The following is an 18,954-nucleotide window of genomic DNA, read 5'->3' as shown; positions in this document are numbered from 1 at the left end:
GACCATGGTCTAAGGTTGCATAAGCATCACTGTCTATACTGTGATTTAAGATTATGTATAATTTTGTTTGCATAAGCAACATTTTCTTCTTTCAAGTTTCAACATGAAGTTATATAAATAAACAAAACATGAAATATTGTTCAATTCAAACTAAATAATACACACAATATTCAATCCATTATCTTCACCCGATGCTACCGTCGTCTGGTGTCAACTCAATCATGAAAACATCAAATCCGTAAAGGAATTGAAAGAATTTGATATAAAAGAATATGAGGCTAGAAGCAGAAATCTTTTCATTCTTGACTAAGTGGGAGAAACATGTAATCTATCACCGATTCACCAAGCACCCGCACTCACATGCATAACTCGGGATCATTAGGTCACAAAGACACAGCAAAACTAACGAAACAAGATAAACTGCTAACACAACAAAGGATATACACCAAGAAACTATAAAAGCCCTACTGGTATATGTTGACCGGGCCTCTTGGACGATTTTATACATTATATTGCACAACAATATACATATAAACAATAACTCACCTAATTTCAGTCACCACGGATCGTGTTATTTGATTCACCTGCAGCTTCCTCCTGACAAACTAGCATAGACTGCCCCGAAACAGACCCATGGTTCTGTTCATCAAGGAGATGGTGAAGTTATAACAATCGGGCCGCATGAAATCTATGTATAGTTACATGTATATTTTACCAGATTTGGTTTGGGAGGCAATTGAGTAGGCAACCTATGTGATTCTGAAGGCCTGTGAAATAATAAATGTGCTACAGACCGATCTATTGGATTTGTATCGGTTTCTATATCCATGAATCCAGCACATCTGTAATCAGAATATTAAAAAGATCAGAAACCCGTGCCTAAACAGGTACAATAAATTAAAACATATAGAGAGTGAAGTTATCATACTTGTTAGACCTTTCAGCCATTAAAGGCCCACCAAGATCATTACTGCTATTTATTCTTGGATCATTATGCCTTTGCTCAGCACTTCTAGCCAGACGATACAGACTGTCCCTTATGCATAACTTGGATCTCAAATCCAACTGAAAAACACAAATGCGATTCAAGCAACTTTACAAAATTAACCAAGAAATTAAGAATAAAAAAATTAAGAATCAATTGTCATGACAATAGCAAAACCGCCATACCTGTTCCATAACCTGTCTTAGCTGGCGAAAACTAGTGGCTTCAAGTGAGATTTCATCTAGCTCAGAACTAACGGAGGAGCTTCCGTGTACATTTAATGAACCTATCTCCACTCCTTTTGGAACTCCAACATCACTTTCACTTTCATGTTCCTTTATCAATAATTTACCTTTTGAAGACTGAAACATCATACCCATCTGTCTCGGGCTTCCAATATACCGCTTCTGTTCATTAACTTCAGAAGCAGCCTTTTCAAATGAAGGATCACCAGAACTCTCGGTTGAACGACCCTGGTTAGATGCATAGGAAGAGCCCATTGGTTGCTCAGATTTACTGCCCGACAGCATCGGAACAGATGTAGTTTGATTGGGATAATCTGGATTTAAATAACAAGTGTTGCTTTGCATGTGACCAAAATAATCACATTCTAGATTTCTATACTGTTGCTGGTTGTCTGCAGAGGTAAAAACTTGGTCAAATGTATTGTTTGAAGACAATCGACTGTTGTTGTCTGTCAAGTCACTTGTTTGATAAAAGGAACCATCATGATTTCCTATGCCTTGTCCTGCTTTTTTACCTTCCGTCTGATTGTGATGTTTTGACTGCCTATTCTGCAAATTGGTCTGTCAATTATTAACACAAGTGCATAACTAACATCAGTGTTTATTAGGCTTGCTATCACAATATTGTACTACCTGATCTTTGAAATTAAGTTCATCCTTGCTTTCAGAGATACAGCCAGACCTGCAATTATTTGATTCTGAAGAATCATGATCTGGGTGTAATATATTTTTTAGACCACTTGGCTCAGGACATGGGAATCTAAAATCCATCCTCAGTGCTTCTTCAGTACTCTCAATTTGATTCGATGAAAACCAGCCAAGTTCAACATCATTGTCAGCAACACCTAGTCCAAATGATGAATCACAACTTCTGCATATGGAAAATAAAGCATATGTGAATACATTGTTTCATTTGGCAAAAGGGAAGAAAGAAAAACTTGTAACATTTACCTTAACATCTTGTCAACATCCTCGAAATTTCCTATATCAGGCCAGTTATAGTATGATAGATCTGCCGATTCCTTCTCACAGTTATTGTCAACAAAACAAAGATTTCCTGCTTGTGTTAACGTGTAACTGTATGAGTTATTATCATCTGCAGCTGATGTGGCATAGCTATTTTTGAAGCAATTATTTTGCATTCGAGTATCATCGGATGCCAAATTAGGCATATCTTTTACAATATCACCATCACATGAAGCATTAAATACACCAGATGGTGCGTTAGATGGAGATTCCTTTTCCATCAATGGCTTAGAATCTGTTTCTGCTTTTTCTTGACAAATACTACTGGAAGCATCAAGGTTGTCAGTTTTACTCAAAACAGAAGTTGTTTCACACCAAGGTTTGTAACTGCTGACTGCTGTTGTCTTGCAATGAATTTCTACTAGTCTGAGTGTTAGTAGGGTGCGGTACTATATGGTCATCACCTCAATCAAAGTCATCCCAAATAGTATCCTCAAGCTGCAAATCCAGTTAGAAATAGAAGCTGTTTATAACTGCAGTTTAGAAAACTCGTCTTAAATTTCATATGACCATTCACCAATTACAAGTGAGCATCTGTGACATTAATACTTGAGTCTTTATTTTGGTTGTAAATAATAATATGCTTTCGAAAACTATGCATATGAATGCATCACAACCTTCTTAGTTGTATGCGATATGCATGGCATATTCGAGAAGCTAACAAGATATCTACAACTAAGTGAGCTCCTTACTAATACTATTCTGCTTATGTTGTTTTACATGGTACCAAAATTGTGAAATTTCGGAATTCGCGTGATCTATTATCTTATTAGCATCAGACCCTTCTTATTAGCTTATAATCCTGAATGCCAACTAACTTCAGGATAACTAACTATTGATGATTGTACAATTATGCTAAAACAAAGTACTGATAAGATCACCTCATACGATCATACATAGACAAGTGTGGCATTCATTCAAATCATTCTATCCAGCACTAATGATGCAGCAGACCGCAAGATTGGACCTCATAAAGACAACCGAATTAGATTAAACCAACACTAAACAGTACCTTGTTAGATAAAACAGTGATGAGTTTCAAACACACTGAATCGAAACAGATAAACACATAACTTTACAAACACATCTTCTCTTCTGTAAATCAATCCACACAGGCATCAAAACATATCCTAAAGACAGATATTCACCTCCAAATCTACATAAATCATTCTAATAGAATATATATTATCTATATTTATCTTGTTTTATAATTGATATTGATCTCCTCGTGATCATGCAAATCCCTTCTGAAAATAGGGGATAAACCTTGTATCTATATCATTGAATGGAATGAGAGGCAATCAATTCAATATTTATCATGGTATCGAGCAAAAACTTCTCTCCTCAACCCCTCAACCCTAGCCGCCAGTTATTTTCCGGTGACCCTCCCTCCCTTCTCGATCCTTCTTCGCTTCCCTGTTTCTTCCTTTCATTCCCGATACACAACGATGGACTCAAAGATCCATCCCGCTATAACCGTTTCCAACATTCGAACCTTTATTCCAATCATCCTTGACAATGAAAGCTCACAATATATAACCTGGTCAGAATTGTTTAAGATACATTGTACAGCTTACCTTGTTGAAGACCACCTTGGACCACCACAACAATCTGCTCCAGTCACCCCTCCAGACGCCACCAGTAAAGACAAAGCTACGGCCTCCTCCGGCTCCGGTGCAACCGGCGAGTCATGGAAACGACTAGACGCGATTGTTTTGCAATGGATTTATGGTACGATCTCTCAGGACCTTCTTCGAACCATTATTAAGAAAGACACCACAGCTTTCGACGCGTGGCGTGCACTTGAGAACATGTTTCAGGGCAACAAAGCATCTCGTGCTCTTCATCTTCAAACAAAACTCACCAACACGAGACTCGAATCCTTCAAAGATATGGCGGCGTATTGTCAAGAGGTTAAACTATTGGCGGATCAACTTTATAATGTTGATGTACCCCTGAGTCAAACTCAATTGGTTCTGCAGCTTCTCGGCGGGTTAACGGAGCAATACCAGACGACTGCTTCGATCATTCGCCACAAACAGCCCCTTCCCGATTTTAACGAGGCCCGGTCAACCCTCTGCCACGAAGAAACGCAACTCGCATCTCAAGCCCTACATTCCGCACAAGCCGCTGGGACCGCTCTCCATGCATCCTCTAACAACAGTAAATCCGACGGCACCAATTCACCCGGTTCGGACTTTCGGAATCAATCACGGCAGCAGCAGCAGCAGCATGCCGGGACTCGTGGTCGCGGACGCGGTCGAGGCCGTGGCACCTTCGTTCGGGGTCGCGGTTCACAGTTTTCACCATGGAATCTCTTCCCGGGAATGTGGGCTAATCCCGGAATGCTTCAAACACCAGTGTGGGCTAATTCTGGAATGTTTCAATCACCATGGCAGCAGCGAAACCCGAATCCACCGTGTCCGTATCCAACATCTAACACACCGGGGACGTCTGGTCAAGGGATTCTCGGACCTCGACCCGCACAAGCTTATAATATGGGGTACACGCCTACGGATATTGAACAAGCACTTCACACCATGGCTCTCAATCCGCCAGAGCAACCGTGGTACATGGATACTGAAGCAACGAATCATATGACCAACAATCCAGGTAACTTCTCATCCTTTTTTAATACAGGTAATTCACGAAACATAATTGTTGGTGACGGTAATACCATTCCCGTAATTGGACAAGGCAACCAAACCTTACCACCACCGTACCCACCTTTACAACTTAACAATGTCCTCCTTGCACCAAACATTATTAAAAACCTTTTATCTGTCCGTCGTCTCACCACTGATAATCAAATATCTATTAAATTTGACCCATTTGGTTTTCTTGTGAAGGACCTCAAGACCAAGGCTCGTATCCTACGCAGCAATAGCTCTGGGGATCTATATCCGCTCACAACTCAAATACTATCCAAGATTCGTTCTCCTACCACCTTTGCTGCCCTTTCTCAAGAGTTATGGCATCAACGCTTGGGCCACCCGGGATCGAACCTATTAAAATTTCTTAATTCGTCTAGTTCAGTTAAATGTAATAAAGATGTTTCCAAATTGTGTGAACCTTGTGTTTTTGGTAAAAGTATTTAGACTTCCATTTAATGTTTCTAATACTCCTATTTATTTACCATTTGATTTAGTTCATAGCGATTTATGGACTTCACCAATCATTAGCACGGGTGGTCATCGTTATTACATATTATTTTTTGATGATTTCTCTAATTTTCTTTGGACTTACCCCTTATGCCAAAAATCCCAAACCTACCCTACATTTAATATATTCTATAAACTAATTGAGACACAGTTTGAACGAAAAATCAAACAATTCCAATGTGACAATGGAAAGGAATATTCAAACAATTCTTTTAAATCTTTTTGTCAACAACATGGTATGATGTCCCGTTTCTCGTGCCCATACACACCATCTCAAAACGGGAAAGCGGAACGCAAAATCCGCTCGATTAACAACATCATACGTACTCTTCTAGCCCAATCACATCTCCCAAATACTTTTTGGCACCACGCGCTGGAAGTTGCCACTTACCTTATCAACATCCTACCTAGTAAAAATCACAATTTTAAAACCCCCACTCACCTCCTTTACAATCGTTCCCCGTCATACGACCACCTTCGTGTGTTCGGTTGTCTTTGCTATCCACTTCTTCCTCCCACCTCAATTCACAAATTAAATTTTTGTTCCACACCTTGCGTCTTTCTTGGCTACCCCACACAACACCGCGGGTACAAGTGTCTTGACCTTTCCACTCAAAAGATCATAACCAGTCGTCACGTTCGATTTGACGAATCCGTATTCCCGTTCAAAAATATACACTCACCCGTCTTACAAAAATACAACTTCCTTACCGATAATATTCATCCCTATTTTCTTTCCAACTCTCTTGACTCCTACCCTCCACCCGATCCTATCAACACCACTCAATCTACCCGTCCAACCGACCCAACACTACAAGTGTATACCCGACGGACAAAACCAACAAACACCACCACTCAACTCAATCAGCCTACCTCTGCTTCTCTACCCCAAACCCACGGCCCACTCTCTCCCCACCAGCCCTCACCATCCATGACCCCACTACCTAACCTAAACTCCACACTTAATATTGCTTGTCCAACACTAACGACCAAAAACCCCACCCCTACAGCTCATCCAGTCCACTCCAGTACCCAACAACCCGCGCCTCAGGCCCAAGAAACCCAACCCGCACCCAGAGCAATTTGCACTCGCTCCATGGACGGTATTGTTAAACCTAAACAGCCGTTTAACCTAAGCGCCGCATCCGCTGTACCCATCCCCCGAAACCCAAAAACCGCCTTGTCCACACCTGAATGGCGCCATGCAATGAATGTGGAATTTAATGCCCTTATTAAAAACGGTACATGGGAATTGGTACCACGCACACCAAATATGAATATTATACGTAGTATGTGGTTATTTCGTCACAAATTTAAATATGACGGTTCATTGGAGCGATAAAAAGCACGGTTGGTATGCGATGGACGTAACCAACAACTGGGTATTGACTGTGGTGAAACTTTTAGCCCCGTAGTTAAGCCGGCAACCATACGGACTGTTCTTTCTCTTGCACTTTCCCAATCTTGGTCCATCCATCAGTTGGATGTATTTAATGCTTTTCTACACGGGAACCTTAACGAGACCGTATACATGTACCAACCTATGGGGTTTCACCATAAAGACTATCCCGATCATGTATGCCACCTTAAGAAGTCTCTTTACGGTTTAAAACAGGCCCCTCGTGCATGGTACCAACGCTTCACGGATTTTGTTTGCACGATAGGGTTTACTCAGAGTCGTTGTGACAACTCTCTTTTCGTCTATCAACACGGTAATGACACAGCTTATTTGCTTATCTATGTTGATGACATAATCCTCACCACATCGTCGGACATACTCCGTCGGTCTCTTGGCTAAACTTGCAGCTGAATTCGCCATGAAGGATCTTGGTCCTCTTAGCTTCTTTCTTGGTATCTCGGTTAAACGACAAGGCAATGTCATGTTTTTGTCTCAACAGAATTACGTGTCCGATATATTGGAACGCGCGGGAATGACTACTAGCAGATCGGTACCAACTCCGGTTGACACAAAACCGAAGCTGAGTGCTTCGGATGGACCGGATTTTGAAGACCCAACACTGTTTCGAAGCTTAGCTGGTGCTCTTCAATATCTAACATTTACCAGACCTGATATCACGTATGCGGTCCAACAGGTTTGCATGTATATGCACTCGCCGAAAACATCTCACTGGAATGCTCTTCAGCGAATACTACGGTACTTACGAGGAACTTCCAATCTTGGCCTACATCTTGGACCGAACACAGGCTCGGGTCTTCGTGCGTACACCGACGCGGATTGGGCCGGTTGCCCGGACACGCGTAGATCAACATCCGGGTATTGTGTATATCTTGGGGACAACCTGCTGTCGTGGTCGTCTAAACGACAATCCACGATATCTCGATCTAGTGCTGAAGCCGAGTATCGGGGAGTGGCAAACGTGGTGGCCGAAATTTGCTGGTTAAGAAATTTATTATTGGAATTACATCGCCCTTTGTCTGCTGCCACGCTAGTTTATTGTGACAACATTAGCGCAATCTATTTGTCTGGTAATCTAGTTCAACATCAAAGAACTAAACACATCGAGCTAGACATTCACTTCGTTCGAGAGCAGGTTCGTCGAGGCAATGTTCGGATTCTTCACGTTCCTACAAGATACAAGATTCCAGATTGCAGACATCTTCACCAAAGGGCTTCCAAAGTTACTTTTCGATGATTTTCGATCCAGTCTAAGCGTTCGGCAACCTCCTGCCCAGACTACGGGGGTGTAATAGAATATATATTATCTATATTTATCTTGTTTTATAATTGATATTGATCTCCTCGTGATCATGCAAATCCCTTCTGAAAATATGGGATAAACCTTGTATCTATATATTGTATCATTGAATGGAATGAGAGGCAATCAATTCAATATTTATCACATTCAATTACCAGTCAAATCAAACAAAAAATCTGAAATCTAACTTCACACCTAACTTTCCTTCACAGCAACCAAACAACACACAGCATCAAATCTCAAAAGCATAATTCAAACAATACAAACTCATTAATCTCAATTCAAGCACAAACAAACATCAAATAACCAAATCAAATCACTACATCAACAAAGATTTACCAGAAACACCGAAATCAACTAAGAATAACCTAACACTAAACACTACCTTCTAAAATAAAACAGTAAAGAGTTTCAAACAAACTGAACCGAAACAGATAAACACATAACTTCACAAACACAGCTTCTCACCTGTTAATAAATCCACACAAGCATCAAATCATATCCTAAGCACAAATTTTCACCTCCAAATCCACAGAAATCATTCAATTACAAGTCAAATCAAACAAATAAAGTATCTAATCTAACTTCACATCACAACATCAAATCTCAAAAGCATATTTCACATAATACAAACTCATTACTCATAACTTAAACAATTAAACATCAATAACTAAATCTAATCACTACATCAACTAAAATCTACTGGAGAAACTCACCGTAATCACCGCACACTCCACACTTACTTCCAGAAAAAAGCATCAAAACATATCCAAAACACAAATATACACCTTCAAATCCACAGAAATCATTCAATTACCGGTCAAATCAAACAAATAAACTATCTAATCTAACTTCACACCAAACTTCACATCACAACATCAAATCTCAAAAGCATATTTCACATAATACAAACTCATTACTCATAACTTAAACAAATTAACATCAAATAACTAAACCAAATCACTACATAAACTAAGATCTACCAGAAAAAACACACCGCACACTCCACACTAACCTCAAGTAAAAAGCAACAAAACATATCCTAATCACAAATATTCACCTCCAAATCCAAAGAAATCATTCAATTACCAGTCAAATCAAACAAATAAAGTATCTAATCTAACTTCACACCTAACTTCACATCACAACATCAAATCTCCAAAGCATATATCACATAATACAAACTCATTACTCATAACTTAAACAAATTAACATCAAATAACTAAACCTAATCACTACATAAACTAAGATCTACCGGAAAAAACACACCGCACACTCCACACTAACCTCCAGTAAAAAGCATCAAAACATATCCTAAACACAAATATTCACCTCCAAATCCAAAGAAATCATTCAATTACCAGTCAAATCAACCAAATAAACTATCTAATCTAACTTCACATCACAGCATCAAATCTCATAATCATATTACAAACAATACAAACTCATTAATCACAAATTCATACACAAATTAACATCAAATCATTACATAACGTAAGATCTACCGTAAAAACTCACCGAAATCACCGCACAGTTCACACTTACGTCCAGTAAACCCTAACTTCCGATGACAAATCCTGTATATCGTAACCTGTAACAATTAGGTGTAGAGAGAGAGAAAGTGTATGTATGTGTACGTATGTATGTATATGTGTATATGTATGTGTGTGAGAGAGAGAGTCGTTGTGTTGTGTGCGTTGTGAATGAAAAGTAAACAAATTGGGGAAAAGTCGGTAACGAAGGGTGTGACACGTGGCAGGATATCAAAAGGAGAGCTGAGAGGAGAGAGAGTGTTGGGTAATTAGTGGACGAGAGAGAAGGTAGACATTCGATCTCTTATTCCAACCTCATTGGTCCACGTCACCTGTTTTTTGGACCATGAGGGACACGTGAGTCGTTAATTTCTTTTTTTGGGTATAAATATTATTTATTATTTCTTATTTTTTTTTGAGGATGGGATTTATTGAAAGTGTTTATTATTTAAAGAAGTTGGACAGGAGAAAAATATCTTAATGAGTTTGGTTTTCAACTCCTCGTATTTATCAATTTTTGTTATTATTCAATCAAGCTCGTATACCTACCTAATTAGCAAATGAGCTGCTGGTGAAGCGGTAAAGAAAAATTTTCATGTGATTTTTGTATCTAATCATTGAGTTTCTACAGTACCTGTTGAAGATGGGAGACTAGGCAAGCATGGAGCGCGTTCATTAATTGGATTCTTGAACTGAACGAGTTTTATCTCACTGTATTATTGTGTATTCGGGTGAGTGTTCACAGAAATTGGCCTTAAGTGGGGGTTTTTCCTGAATTGAGTGTATCTTGTTACAGTGAATTTAGACAGTATCTCATTTGAAGGATTCGATGTCCGTTAAAAAAAGCCTACCTTGATTGTTTTTTGAATGGTTAAATTATTTATCATCAATTTATCTCTATTGTAAGGTGCTAAATGTATGTATACACAACATTAAATTTTTACATACGTATAAAAGTTCATATTTTCTCTCTCAATATAACATTTTTATAAATACTTACATTTTCACATTGTCACAACTTTTTACATTCATTTTTCAATAATCAAGTTCTTTATCAGCTTTATTATTTTCATAATATATAATTTAAAATATAAAAACTAAGATTAAATATATGTATATTAAAGTTACTTTTTAAGTAACACTAATAAATAAATGTTTTTATATAAAACATTAATTTTTTTTGTTAAGTTAATTATTTAAAGAAGTTGGACCAGGAAAAAGTATCTAGAAATGAGATTGGTATCAACCCATGTTTAGCTTATTTCTTTTTTTTTTTAATATATTTTAACCAAACTGTTAGGCATGTATATATAGTATTGCATGTGTGATTGTGAGCCAGGGGTCACTTAAGTATCACGATCACATCACATCACTCCTGTACTCATGAGAGATTGAGAGGTGTTTCTGTTGATAGACTCACGATTTGATGGAGTAAAAGAAAGTGACCATTTTTTCTTCTTTTTTGAGTAGCCATTTAGTGTTGGACTTAATTTCCGTCCTCGAGTCAATGAGGCGGGTTGGGCCGAGCCTATGATGAGTTAGTGTCTTGTTTATCAAGTTGAGCACGTGACTTGGTTGACATGGAATAAATTACTTGGTGAACAAGTCGAGCGAATGACTTGGACAACAAGGAATTTATTTATTAATTATTATTCAAATATGTTTTTACTAATTAGTGTTTGAGTATGATAAGGAGTTTGTATTCTAGTTTAATTAGGTTTTCATGTTTAAACTAGTATATATACCCGAGTTTGTGGGTTATATTATTAAGTGAGATAAGAGTTTTAAGTATTGTAATTTTCGAGCTAATGAGAATTACAAGATCGAGCTTATGATCTAAAACTTCGTTATTGTGTTTATCGATCCTGGTCACCAAACTTCATTTAGGCACACCACATTGCCATTTATATTTCTATTTTTTATAAAAGAGAAAATTCATTTACCTTTTAATCTAGGAGTATTTTCTTCTTAAATGATTTATACTCGTTAACTTTTAGGAAAAAAAAACAAAATACTTAGTTTTGCTTGTATTTCTGAACATTCAAATATAAATTTTAAAGAAACGGAGTTGTTTTAGAAATATATATTTTTGGTAAGGTAAGCGGGTTTTGACGCGTGCTTAAATTAACATTTCGGATCATAAGCGAATGTTTAGAAATAACTAATATTTATTATTTTAAATAGTAAATAAAATTATTTAATTGTTTAATAATTTAACAAATAAAATAAATAATGTTAGTTGTTTAAAATAATTGATGAAATGGATTAAAAAACTAATACAAAAGACCACTCACTATCACTTACCATTACATATAAATAGTGACACTATTGCATACGTTTAGTGATTATAAAACTCTTTATGCCTAGGTAACGCTTACGTGACAACACTTTCAATATCACTTACCATTACATATGACATTATACTTATTTTTTTTTTTCGGCCAATTTGATATTTTACTTTATTATAACACATATTATACTTCTAATTTCAACCAATCATTCTTTTATTTGACTTTTTAGAACTATCGATTAGCTGATTATTTTCTTTCACTGTTTTTCTCTCCCTAATGATTCTTGATACTACCAACCACTTTTCCGGCGACCTCCACCACGAAGATTAACAGTTAGAGTATGACTGCATAATCAGGTGAAAACGGGCATTGGCTAGACAAAGTACGCAAACGGTTTTTTTTCCTTCTTCCTCTAATTGCGAGACCTTTTCGCAGGAAAGATCACATAGTTTCAATCTAAAAATAGCAGAATAATTTAAACATTTAAAATTAAAACGTAAAGTGCTACAATTTCCAAAAGTTTGGACACTGCCAAAGAATGTAAAGCAACAAAAGTTGCAACAGCATCATCTCCAAGATGTTCAAATTTTAATTTAGTGCTTGTAAACTAATCAAAACTATTTATTCAAAAAGCTAGAAAAACATAAAGAGTATTCACTATTTATATCTATTTTGCTATCACCAAAGGAAACAAGCTTCAAGAAGAAGTGTGAAAAAACCAAGAGACAACATAATTGAAACAACATCAACATTGTCATGAACTTTTAAGCAACTTGAACCCAAAATTTGCTTTTCCTATGTAACTATGACCCTGGACAAGATTTGACACAAAATCCTGTCATCGAGCACATGCACATTTGCTAAAACAAACCGGCCCCTAAAAGACACAACAACATTACAATCATACAATCACATCCTTAAAAGCTTGTGGGAGAATATCCTCTTTGCGTACGGGCTATTTCGTGAGACTGCCTTGTGGGATTCGATCACATTCACCAACGAGCTATGAAGTGGACCCTGCACTCAAGTTTTAGAAGTTTTAGATACGAACGGGCCAATTTGGATTATGTTTAATCTCTAACGGGTTAAATGAGAAATTTAAAACGTAACTTGAAGGGAAATCGGGCCAAATGGGTCGGAAGTCCCATTTAATACCATTTAATACGAAGAAAAAACTATATATTTTTGTAATAATAAAGCTCTATGATCACTAAGGTCTAAGGGTGTAAACAAGTCGAGCACTCGTGAGCTAATCAAGATCGGCTCGCTAAAAACTCAAATCGAGCTGAGCTTAAACGAACTTGAACTCAAGCTTTTATTGAGGCTCATTTAATAAACTAGCTTGAGCCCGGGCTTCACATATCAAGCTCGAGCCAACTCGCACCATAAACAAGCTTTTTATTTACATAATTATAATTTATTATATTAAATATATATACTTACATAACAATTATTATTATATATAAAATCACAATAAAATTATTATTATTATTATTATTATTATTATTATATAAAGTTAGGATAAAATGAATTTACAAATAGAATTTAATTTGGTAGATCTAAAAATAATTAATTAATGTGAATATAAATATACATGTAAATATTATAATTTTAAAAATATACAAATAAATAACTAAATAATTAACAGAATATAAATTATACGAGCTCGAGCTTGAAAAACTACGGAACCGAGTTCGAGCTTTAGAAATAGAGCTCTAAACGAGCCAAGTTTAAGCTTGTTCGAGCCCGGGCTCGGCTCGTATACAGCCGTAATAATCAAAGCTAACACACTAATTATTTATAAAAGTATATTCAAAAAGTGGATGAAAAAGTTTTTTAATCAACCCGACCGCCTATTTTACAACCTTTACAATAAACCACAACTTTAGTAAAAGATCACAGACCTCGGCAACACGAAGAGCAGTTTGAATAACATAGTTGGCGTGTGGATCTTGAATCAACTGTTCAAAATGAGCAGCCGAGATCAGCTCACGAATGATGGTTGACCTGGTTTGACTGTCTAATACAGCCAAACATTTCTCCACCACATGGCTGCTAAACTTTTGAGTCGCGAGCTGCACATAGTTACCCTTAAACTGACAGGTCAGCATGTTCACAGCCGAAGGAATCTGCAGCTCGAGTATGTACTGCACAACATAATTTCTGCATTGCACAATAGAAACTAGCTTCAATCAAGAAATATATATATATATATATAGGGGATGGATATATAACTTAAAAATCGTTTCTTGAAATTACCCGAATGCATCTTGGGCAAGAAGGAGACCGCTTCTTGAAATTTCTAAGACTAGTCTTTCACGATGCTCACCAGTCGAGTGATTGATGCATCTTTGTAACACGCAACACCCGTGTTGGTGGGTTGCAATTTCAACACAGAATTTCATAGCGGCTTCAAAGATGAACTGTGGTCAATGAACAAAACGTCCAACGGTCAAATAAAAAAAATTAACAAAAATGAAAGGCATAACGGGTCGAGCGGGTTAAAAGTAGCCCAGAATGTTATTTGAATGTTTCGCAACCTCTTAAATTGATTTAGACAAATTACATGATATTTTTACTGGTTACGAATTACACAAAATGTAAATTGAGGTCAAACTTTTTACTCTACAAATCCAAAATTCGTAACAAAATCGGCATTAACGACTTTTTGCGAAAATCAGTACTAAAAACCACTCAAATTTCTTGTAAACCAATCATTTGGTTAATCGAAGGCATCATGAACTCGATCATTATAAACATATAAAAATGCAAAATTAAACACAAACCTTATTATCTTCATTACCAAGACATTGCAAGCAACGCTGAATGACATGATTACCGTTAAGATCCTTAATAAGAGAAAGAAAGCCCGGTTCAATAGCCGAAATAACAAGCTTAACTTGCTCTCTAGTTTTTAGAGTCTCTATAAGCTTTTGTATCACTCTAGTTCTATAACAAAACCACAAAGTTGACATTTTTAATGTTATAAAACACTAATAAGTAATAACACGACAAAAAGATTCGTTACCCATGAGTATTCAATGAAACTTGAACAAGTTTTCTTGGTTCTCGTGTAACAACGGCCAGAATACGCATTCTTTGTTCTTCATTACACACTTCCAAAAGCTTCTGAATAAGGTAATTCCCAAAAGGATCGATCATAAGCTCAATTAAATGCCCGATAATCTCATCAAACACAATCTTTACGTGTTGCGGGTTCCCTTTATCAAAAATCTTTTGTAAAAGACGACACCCATGTTGATCTTTAGCCATCGCAAATACATATCGTTGAACATTGGTTTGACCATTCTCGCAAGGCTTTACAAACTTCTTTCTAACCCGACTTACATCTTCGCCTTGAATGATCAAACTATCCTCGCAAGTGGCTGCACCCGGCCCGAGCCCACAATAAGGGATTCTAATATTCGACGAATCACCGGCTGCCAAGTGGCATGTATAAGGTACATTTGGCATCATTGCATCCATTGAGTTCATCCCAATTTGAGCTGGATTATGCGGTTTGTAACGATAATCTAACGCGTTTCTATAAAAGTTCTTAAATTTCCAATTCCAACAGTTTTGCTGAATATCAAAAGATGCTGGATTGATTTCACTATCAGAATTCATGATTCTTGAAACATAATCATTAACCCCAAATGTGCTTGAAAATTGATGATTTTGAATATGCATTCTACCAAGTTCATTAATAACAGTTTCATCAAATCCATTTTGGTTTCTTGATGATGAATGACATGTATGTTGACTGTAACCACATGAACCATCATCATCATCATCATTATTATTATTATCACCATACACTGTTGGAAGAACAATATGATGATGAAGGTGGTTGTGATAATGATGATGATGATGATGGGAAAGTGATGTTGCATGAGGGATCTCACCCAATAACATTTCAAGTTCTTCATCTTCCTTCATGTTCTTAACCATTATTAATATTAATAACAAGACAACAACAAACAAAAAACAGGGGAATCAAGAAATCTTGAAAACAACAAAATAAAAGGCAATAAAAATCAAAACTTTAACACACCCACATCAAGAAAATGATCAAGAAACACTAGAAATTGAAAACCCACATAAATTTACCACTTTTGACCATCTGGGTTTGGTTGGAATGAATCAAGATTCTGATTGGTTAAGTGGGTTTTGATTTGGTGATGATTTTGATTACATTTTGGTTATTGGGTAATTTGGATCTTTGGGGATGAGTTTGGTGAGACATGCAAAGAGGAAGGATGTTGTACATATAGTGTATATGTATATGTGTACACTGGTAAGGTCTCATGCCATAAAAAGCTAGAGAGTGGAACAGACTCTCACTATCTCTCTACATTACTTTCTCTCTCTAGAATATATACATATATAGTGTGTAACATGTATATCTATATATGGGAATAAATATGGGATGTTATATACAAAATCATCTCCATGTCCATGGTATATGACATGGTATATGACACACGTGTGACTGATAAGTGTATAGAGGAAACAAAGTAACAGTTTTTTGCAACTTGTCGTATAGCGGTCGGTATAGGTCTGTAATAAGTTGTATATAGCCTGACAGGCTGACACAACTTAAAACCTGTATGAATCGTGTATGGTTTATATGACCCATATAGAATCAGTTTACGGTATAAATCCGAGTCATATAGTTCTCTGTTGCTTGTATAGAGCTATACGTGGTAGGGTGTTTAGAAAATCCAAACCAAAACCAAAATCCAAATAATCAAATCTGAAATCTTATTAGGATATTCAGATCGGATTGATTCGAAAAACTAATTCGGATTCGGATCGAATACGAATAAGGATTTAAAAAAAAATCGGGTAGTTCGGATTATTCAGATATCTGAATAATTTGAATAAATAACATGTTATTTAATTATTTTCAAGTTTGGATTTATTCATATTTGATTTTAATTTTAGAATTATGAGGGAATGTGGAATTATTTTGACTTTTGTTTGAAGTTTGACTTTTCTTTGTGTACGTTTATTTTAATTTTCAGGTTTTTGTATTTATATTTAATTAGACGTTTGTTTGAATGTATACGGTTAATTTCGGATTATCCAAATCCATCCGAAGTCAATTCGGATCGGATAGAAACACCGATAATTCGGATCGGTCCTAAACATTTAAAATCCGAACTGAATAAACCGAATAATCTCTTATCCTATCCAATGAATAACCCTAATACGTGGCACCAGAAATTGAAAACATAACGACACAAACTGGCATAACTCGGGTCATATGTGACTCGATTAAGCGCATATAACTTGTACGGACCTCAAGTGGTGTATGTATAACCAATGTAGTGTCTCTATACAGTATAATGCAAGCCTTATGTATATAGTGTGTGAGTGAAAATAGCAAAATAATAATAATAATAATAATAATAATAATAATAATAATAATAATAACAACCATGGACCTATTCATAATGACATGGTAGTGATAATTTTACTTCAAATTAAAGAAGTCTTGAAATTGTAAGATATAATATAATATTGATTAAAATGTCCTTCTCTAAACGATGTGATGAAATGGTTTAATGTCGTTATTGTTAAGACAACGCAACATCATTTCAAGCTTTAGTGGAAATTATTTAAGATTCAATTAAACACATAAACAAAGAAAACAAAATAATGAAGCTAAGATAATTTTAGGCATCATACGTGGTGGACACGAGTTTTGAATCCAACTTATCTTACGTCTTTCACAGTCTTTCACGATCGTAGTTTTTTTTATAAAGTGTTACCATACTCCATAGTCCTAATTTTATGAATGCTTATGACTTAGTAATTTGATTTTTTAGGCAAAATTTATAAAAACGGTTTAACAAGGATCTAGAATCAAGACCGCACAAACAAAAAGGATTTAACAAGGACCAGGTATCGTTACGACTACTCGATATATTATACTAACACCTTGATAAAAAAAAGTGAGAGAAAACGAATGGATCTGGACAGAGAATGAATGTCATGCTCACTCCTCTTTTATAGTTGAATTTTGGTCTCATTGCGTACGCGACAGATCCAAGAAACGGGTGTCGCGTAGCGCGAGGGAGCTGTATGGTTGTCGAGTCAGCCTTAGCTATGCCACATGGTAGGTAGCGTGTCACGACTGCATAAGGACCACATCACGTAGCGTGATAGGTTATTTAAGTACCCGTCGCGTAGCGCGATGGGAATAAAAAAAATTCCACAAAAATACTAATATTGCCAGTTTTAATCTAATACTATGGCAGGTAATAAAATCACTCTATATTCTTCCATATGCCTTTAGCTTCGAGTTCATCCCTTTGTCATCAATCATATTTCTTGCTATGGGTAGCCTATGAATAATGAGAACATGTATAGCCGGGTCAATCCAACCCATAAAATCATGGACATGCAATCTCATGTAAAAAGGAAACAAGGTTACAAATCAAATCTCACCTGAATTTGTGAAATCAAATGCTTACCGGATCAGACCAAGAGAGGAAACCACTTCCCGAATGGCTATAAGTCCAGGATATTTGAACTACGACTAATTTCCCACACCTACACATTAGACGTCAACAAGGATGAACTTGCAAGAGAGAAGAGAGAGAAGGATGATAAACCGTTAAATTTAAGAAAAATCATAGTGTAATTTTATAAAATAACCAATTTATAGGCACGCGAGGTGAGTTACGTTCTAAACTAACGAGATCACACAATAGAATCAAGGATCAAACGTGCAATATCTTAAACCGTGCTTAGATGGTTGTACGTTGATAAACTCCCCATGCTTCACTGACTTGTACATTTTCTAAATCAAAGGGGGTGTGAGTTCTTATAACTTTTTATTAAGTTAATAAGTTACAAAAGTGTAATTATAAAACTTTTTCTATAGAAAATTGTACAGTAATCACAATATAACAATATAATAATGTATAAGTTGGAAACACCCCCAAAATCATTCACCTCCGTATTCGAACCACCACCAACAATCAAT

The 18,954-nt window shown here is 36.4% G+C and overlaps 3 protein-coding genes across 3 annotated transcripts; 1 reads left to right on the top strand and 2 right to left on the bottom strand.

Annotated features, from left to right (window-relative positions):
• Positions 1–424: 424 nt before the first annotated feature.
• Positions 425–9,667, bottom strand: LOC143538660 (protein LNK1-like). The gene is made up of 9 exons (XM_077032172.1): positions 9,629–9,667; positions 9,195–9,378; positions 3,138–3,404; positions 2,182–2,729; positions 1,864–2,101; positions 1,171–1,791; positions 929–1,065; positions 716–842; positions 425–639 (listed from the first exon to the last, which is right to left on the bottom strand). The coding sequence occupies exons 4-9, from the start codon at positions 2,475–2,477 to the stop codon at positions 553–555; spliced, it is 1,506 nt and encodes a 501-aa protein (XP_076888287.1). The 5' UTR covers positions 2,478–2,729; positions 3,138–3,404; positions 9,195–9,378; positions 9,629–9,667; the 3' UTR covers positions 425–552.
• On the top strand, positions 3,429–7,816 carry LOC143538662 (uncharacterized). Its single transcript, XM_077032173.1, has 2 exons — positions 3,429–4,869; positions 5,106–7,816. Exons 1-2 carry the CDS (start codon positions 3,705–3,707, stop codon positions 5,141–5,143), a joined length of 1,203 nt encoding a protein of 400 aa, XP_076888288.1. The 5' UTR covers positions 3,429–3,704; the 3' UTR covers positions 5,144–7,816.
• Positions 9,668–12,675: 3,008 nt separating the features above from the next.
• On the bottom strand, positions 12,676–15,908 carry LOC143538618 (putative pumilio homolog 8, chloroplastic). Its single transcript, XM_077032134.1, has 5 exons — positions 14,986–15,908; positions 14,744–14,906; positions 14,217–14,380; positions 13,862–14,120; positions 12,676–12,974 (listed from the first exon to the last, which is right to left on the bottom strand). Exons 1-5 carry the CDS (start codon positions 15,906–15,908, stop codon positions 12,867–12,869), a joined length of 1,617 nt encoding a protein of 538 aa, XP_076888249.1. The 3' UTR covers positions 12,676–12,866.
• Positions 15,909–18,954: the final 3,046 nt, after the last annotated feature.

The sequence above is a fragment of the Bidens hawaiensis genome, unplaced genomic scaffold (genome assembly GCF_021521415.1).
Source record: "Bidens hawaiensis isolate Kalapana, Puna unplaced genomic scaffold, B.hawaiensis_p1.1 tig00011661_1, whole genome shotgun sequence".
Lineage (NCBI taxonomy): Eukaryota > Viridiplantae > Streptophyta > Magnoliopsida > Asterales > Asteraceae > Bidens > Bidens hawaiensis.
This window is presented reverse-complemented; position numbering and strand designations above follow the sequence as displayed.

Excerpts from the sequence above, each read along its gene's own strand:
- LOC143538618 (XM_077032134.1), bottom strand. The coding sequence starts at position 15,908 with ATGGTTAAGAACATGAAGGAAGATGAAGAACTTGAAATGTTATTGGGT. Across the intron at positions 14,381-14,743 it reads TTGGTAATGAAGATAATAAG|TTCATCTTTGAAGCCGCTAT; the intron begins GTTTGTGTTTAA and ends CATTGACCACAG. Across the intron at positions 12,975-13,861 it reads CTGCTCTTCGTGTTGCCGAG|GGTCCACTTCATAGCTCGTT; the intron begins GTCTGTGATCTT and ends ACTTGAGTGCAG.
- LOC143538660 (XM_077032172.1), bottom strand. The coding sequence starts at position 2,477 with ATGGAAAAGGAATCTCCATCTAACGCACCATCTGGTGTATTTAATGCT. Across the intron at positions 2,102-2,181 it reads GATGTTGACAAGATGTTAAG|AAGTTGTGATTCATCATTTG; the intron begins GTAAATGTTACA and ends TTCCATATGCAG. Across the intron at positions 843-928 it reads ATGGCTGAAAGGTCTAACAA|ATGTGCTGGATTCATGGATA; the intron begins GTATGATAACTT and ends TTCTGATTACAG.
- LOC143538662 (XM_077032173.1), top strand. The coding sequence starts at position 3,705 with ATGGACTCAAAGATCCATCCCGCTATAACCGTTTCCAACATTCGAACC. Across the intron at positions 4,870-5,105 it reads TCATATGACCAACAATCCAG|GACCTCAAGACCAAGGCTCG; the intron begins GTAACTTCTCAT and ends TTTCTTGTGAAG.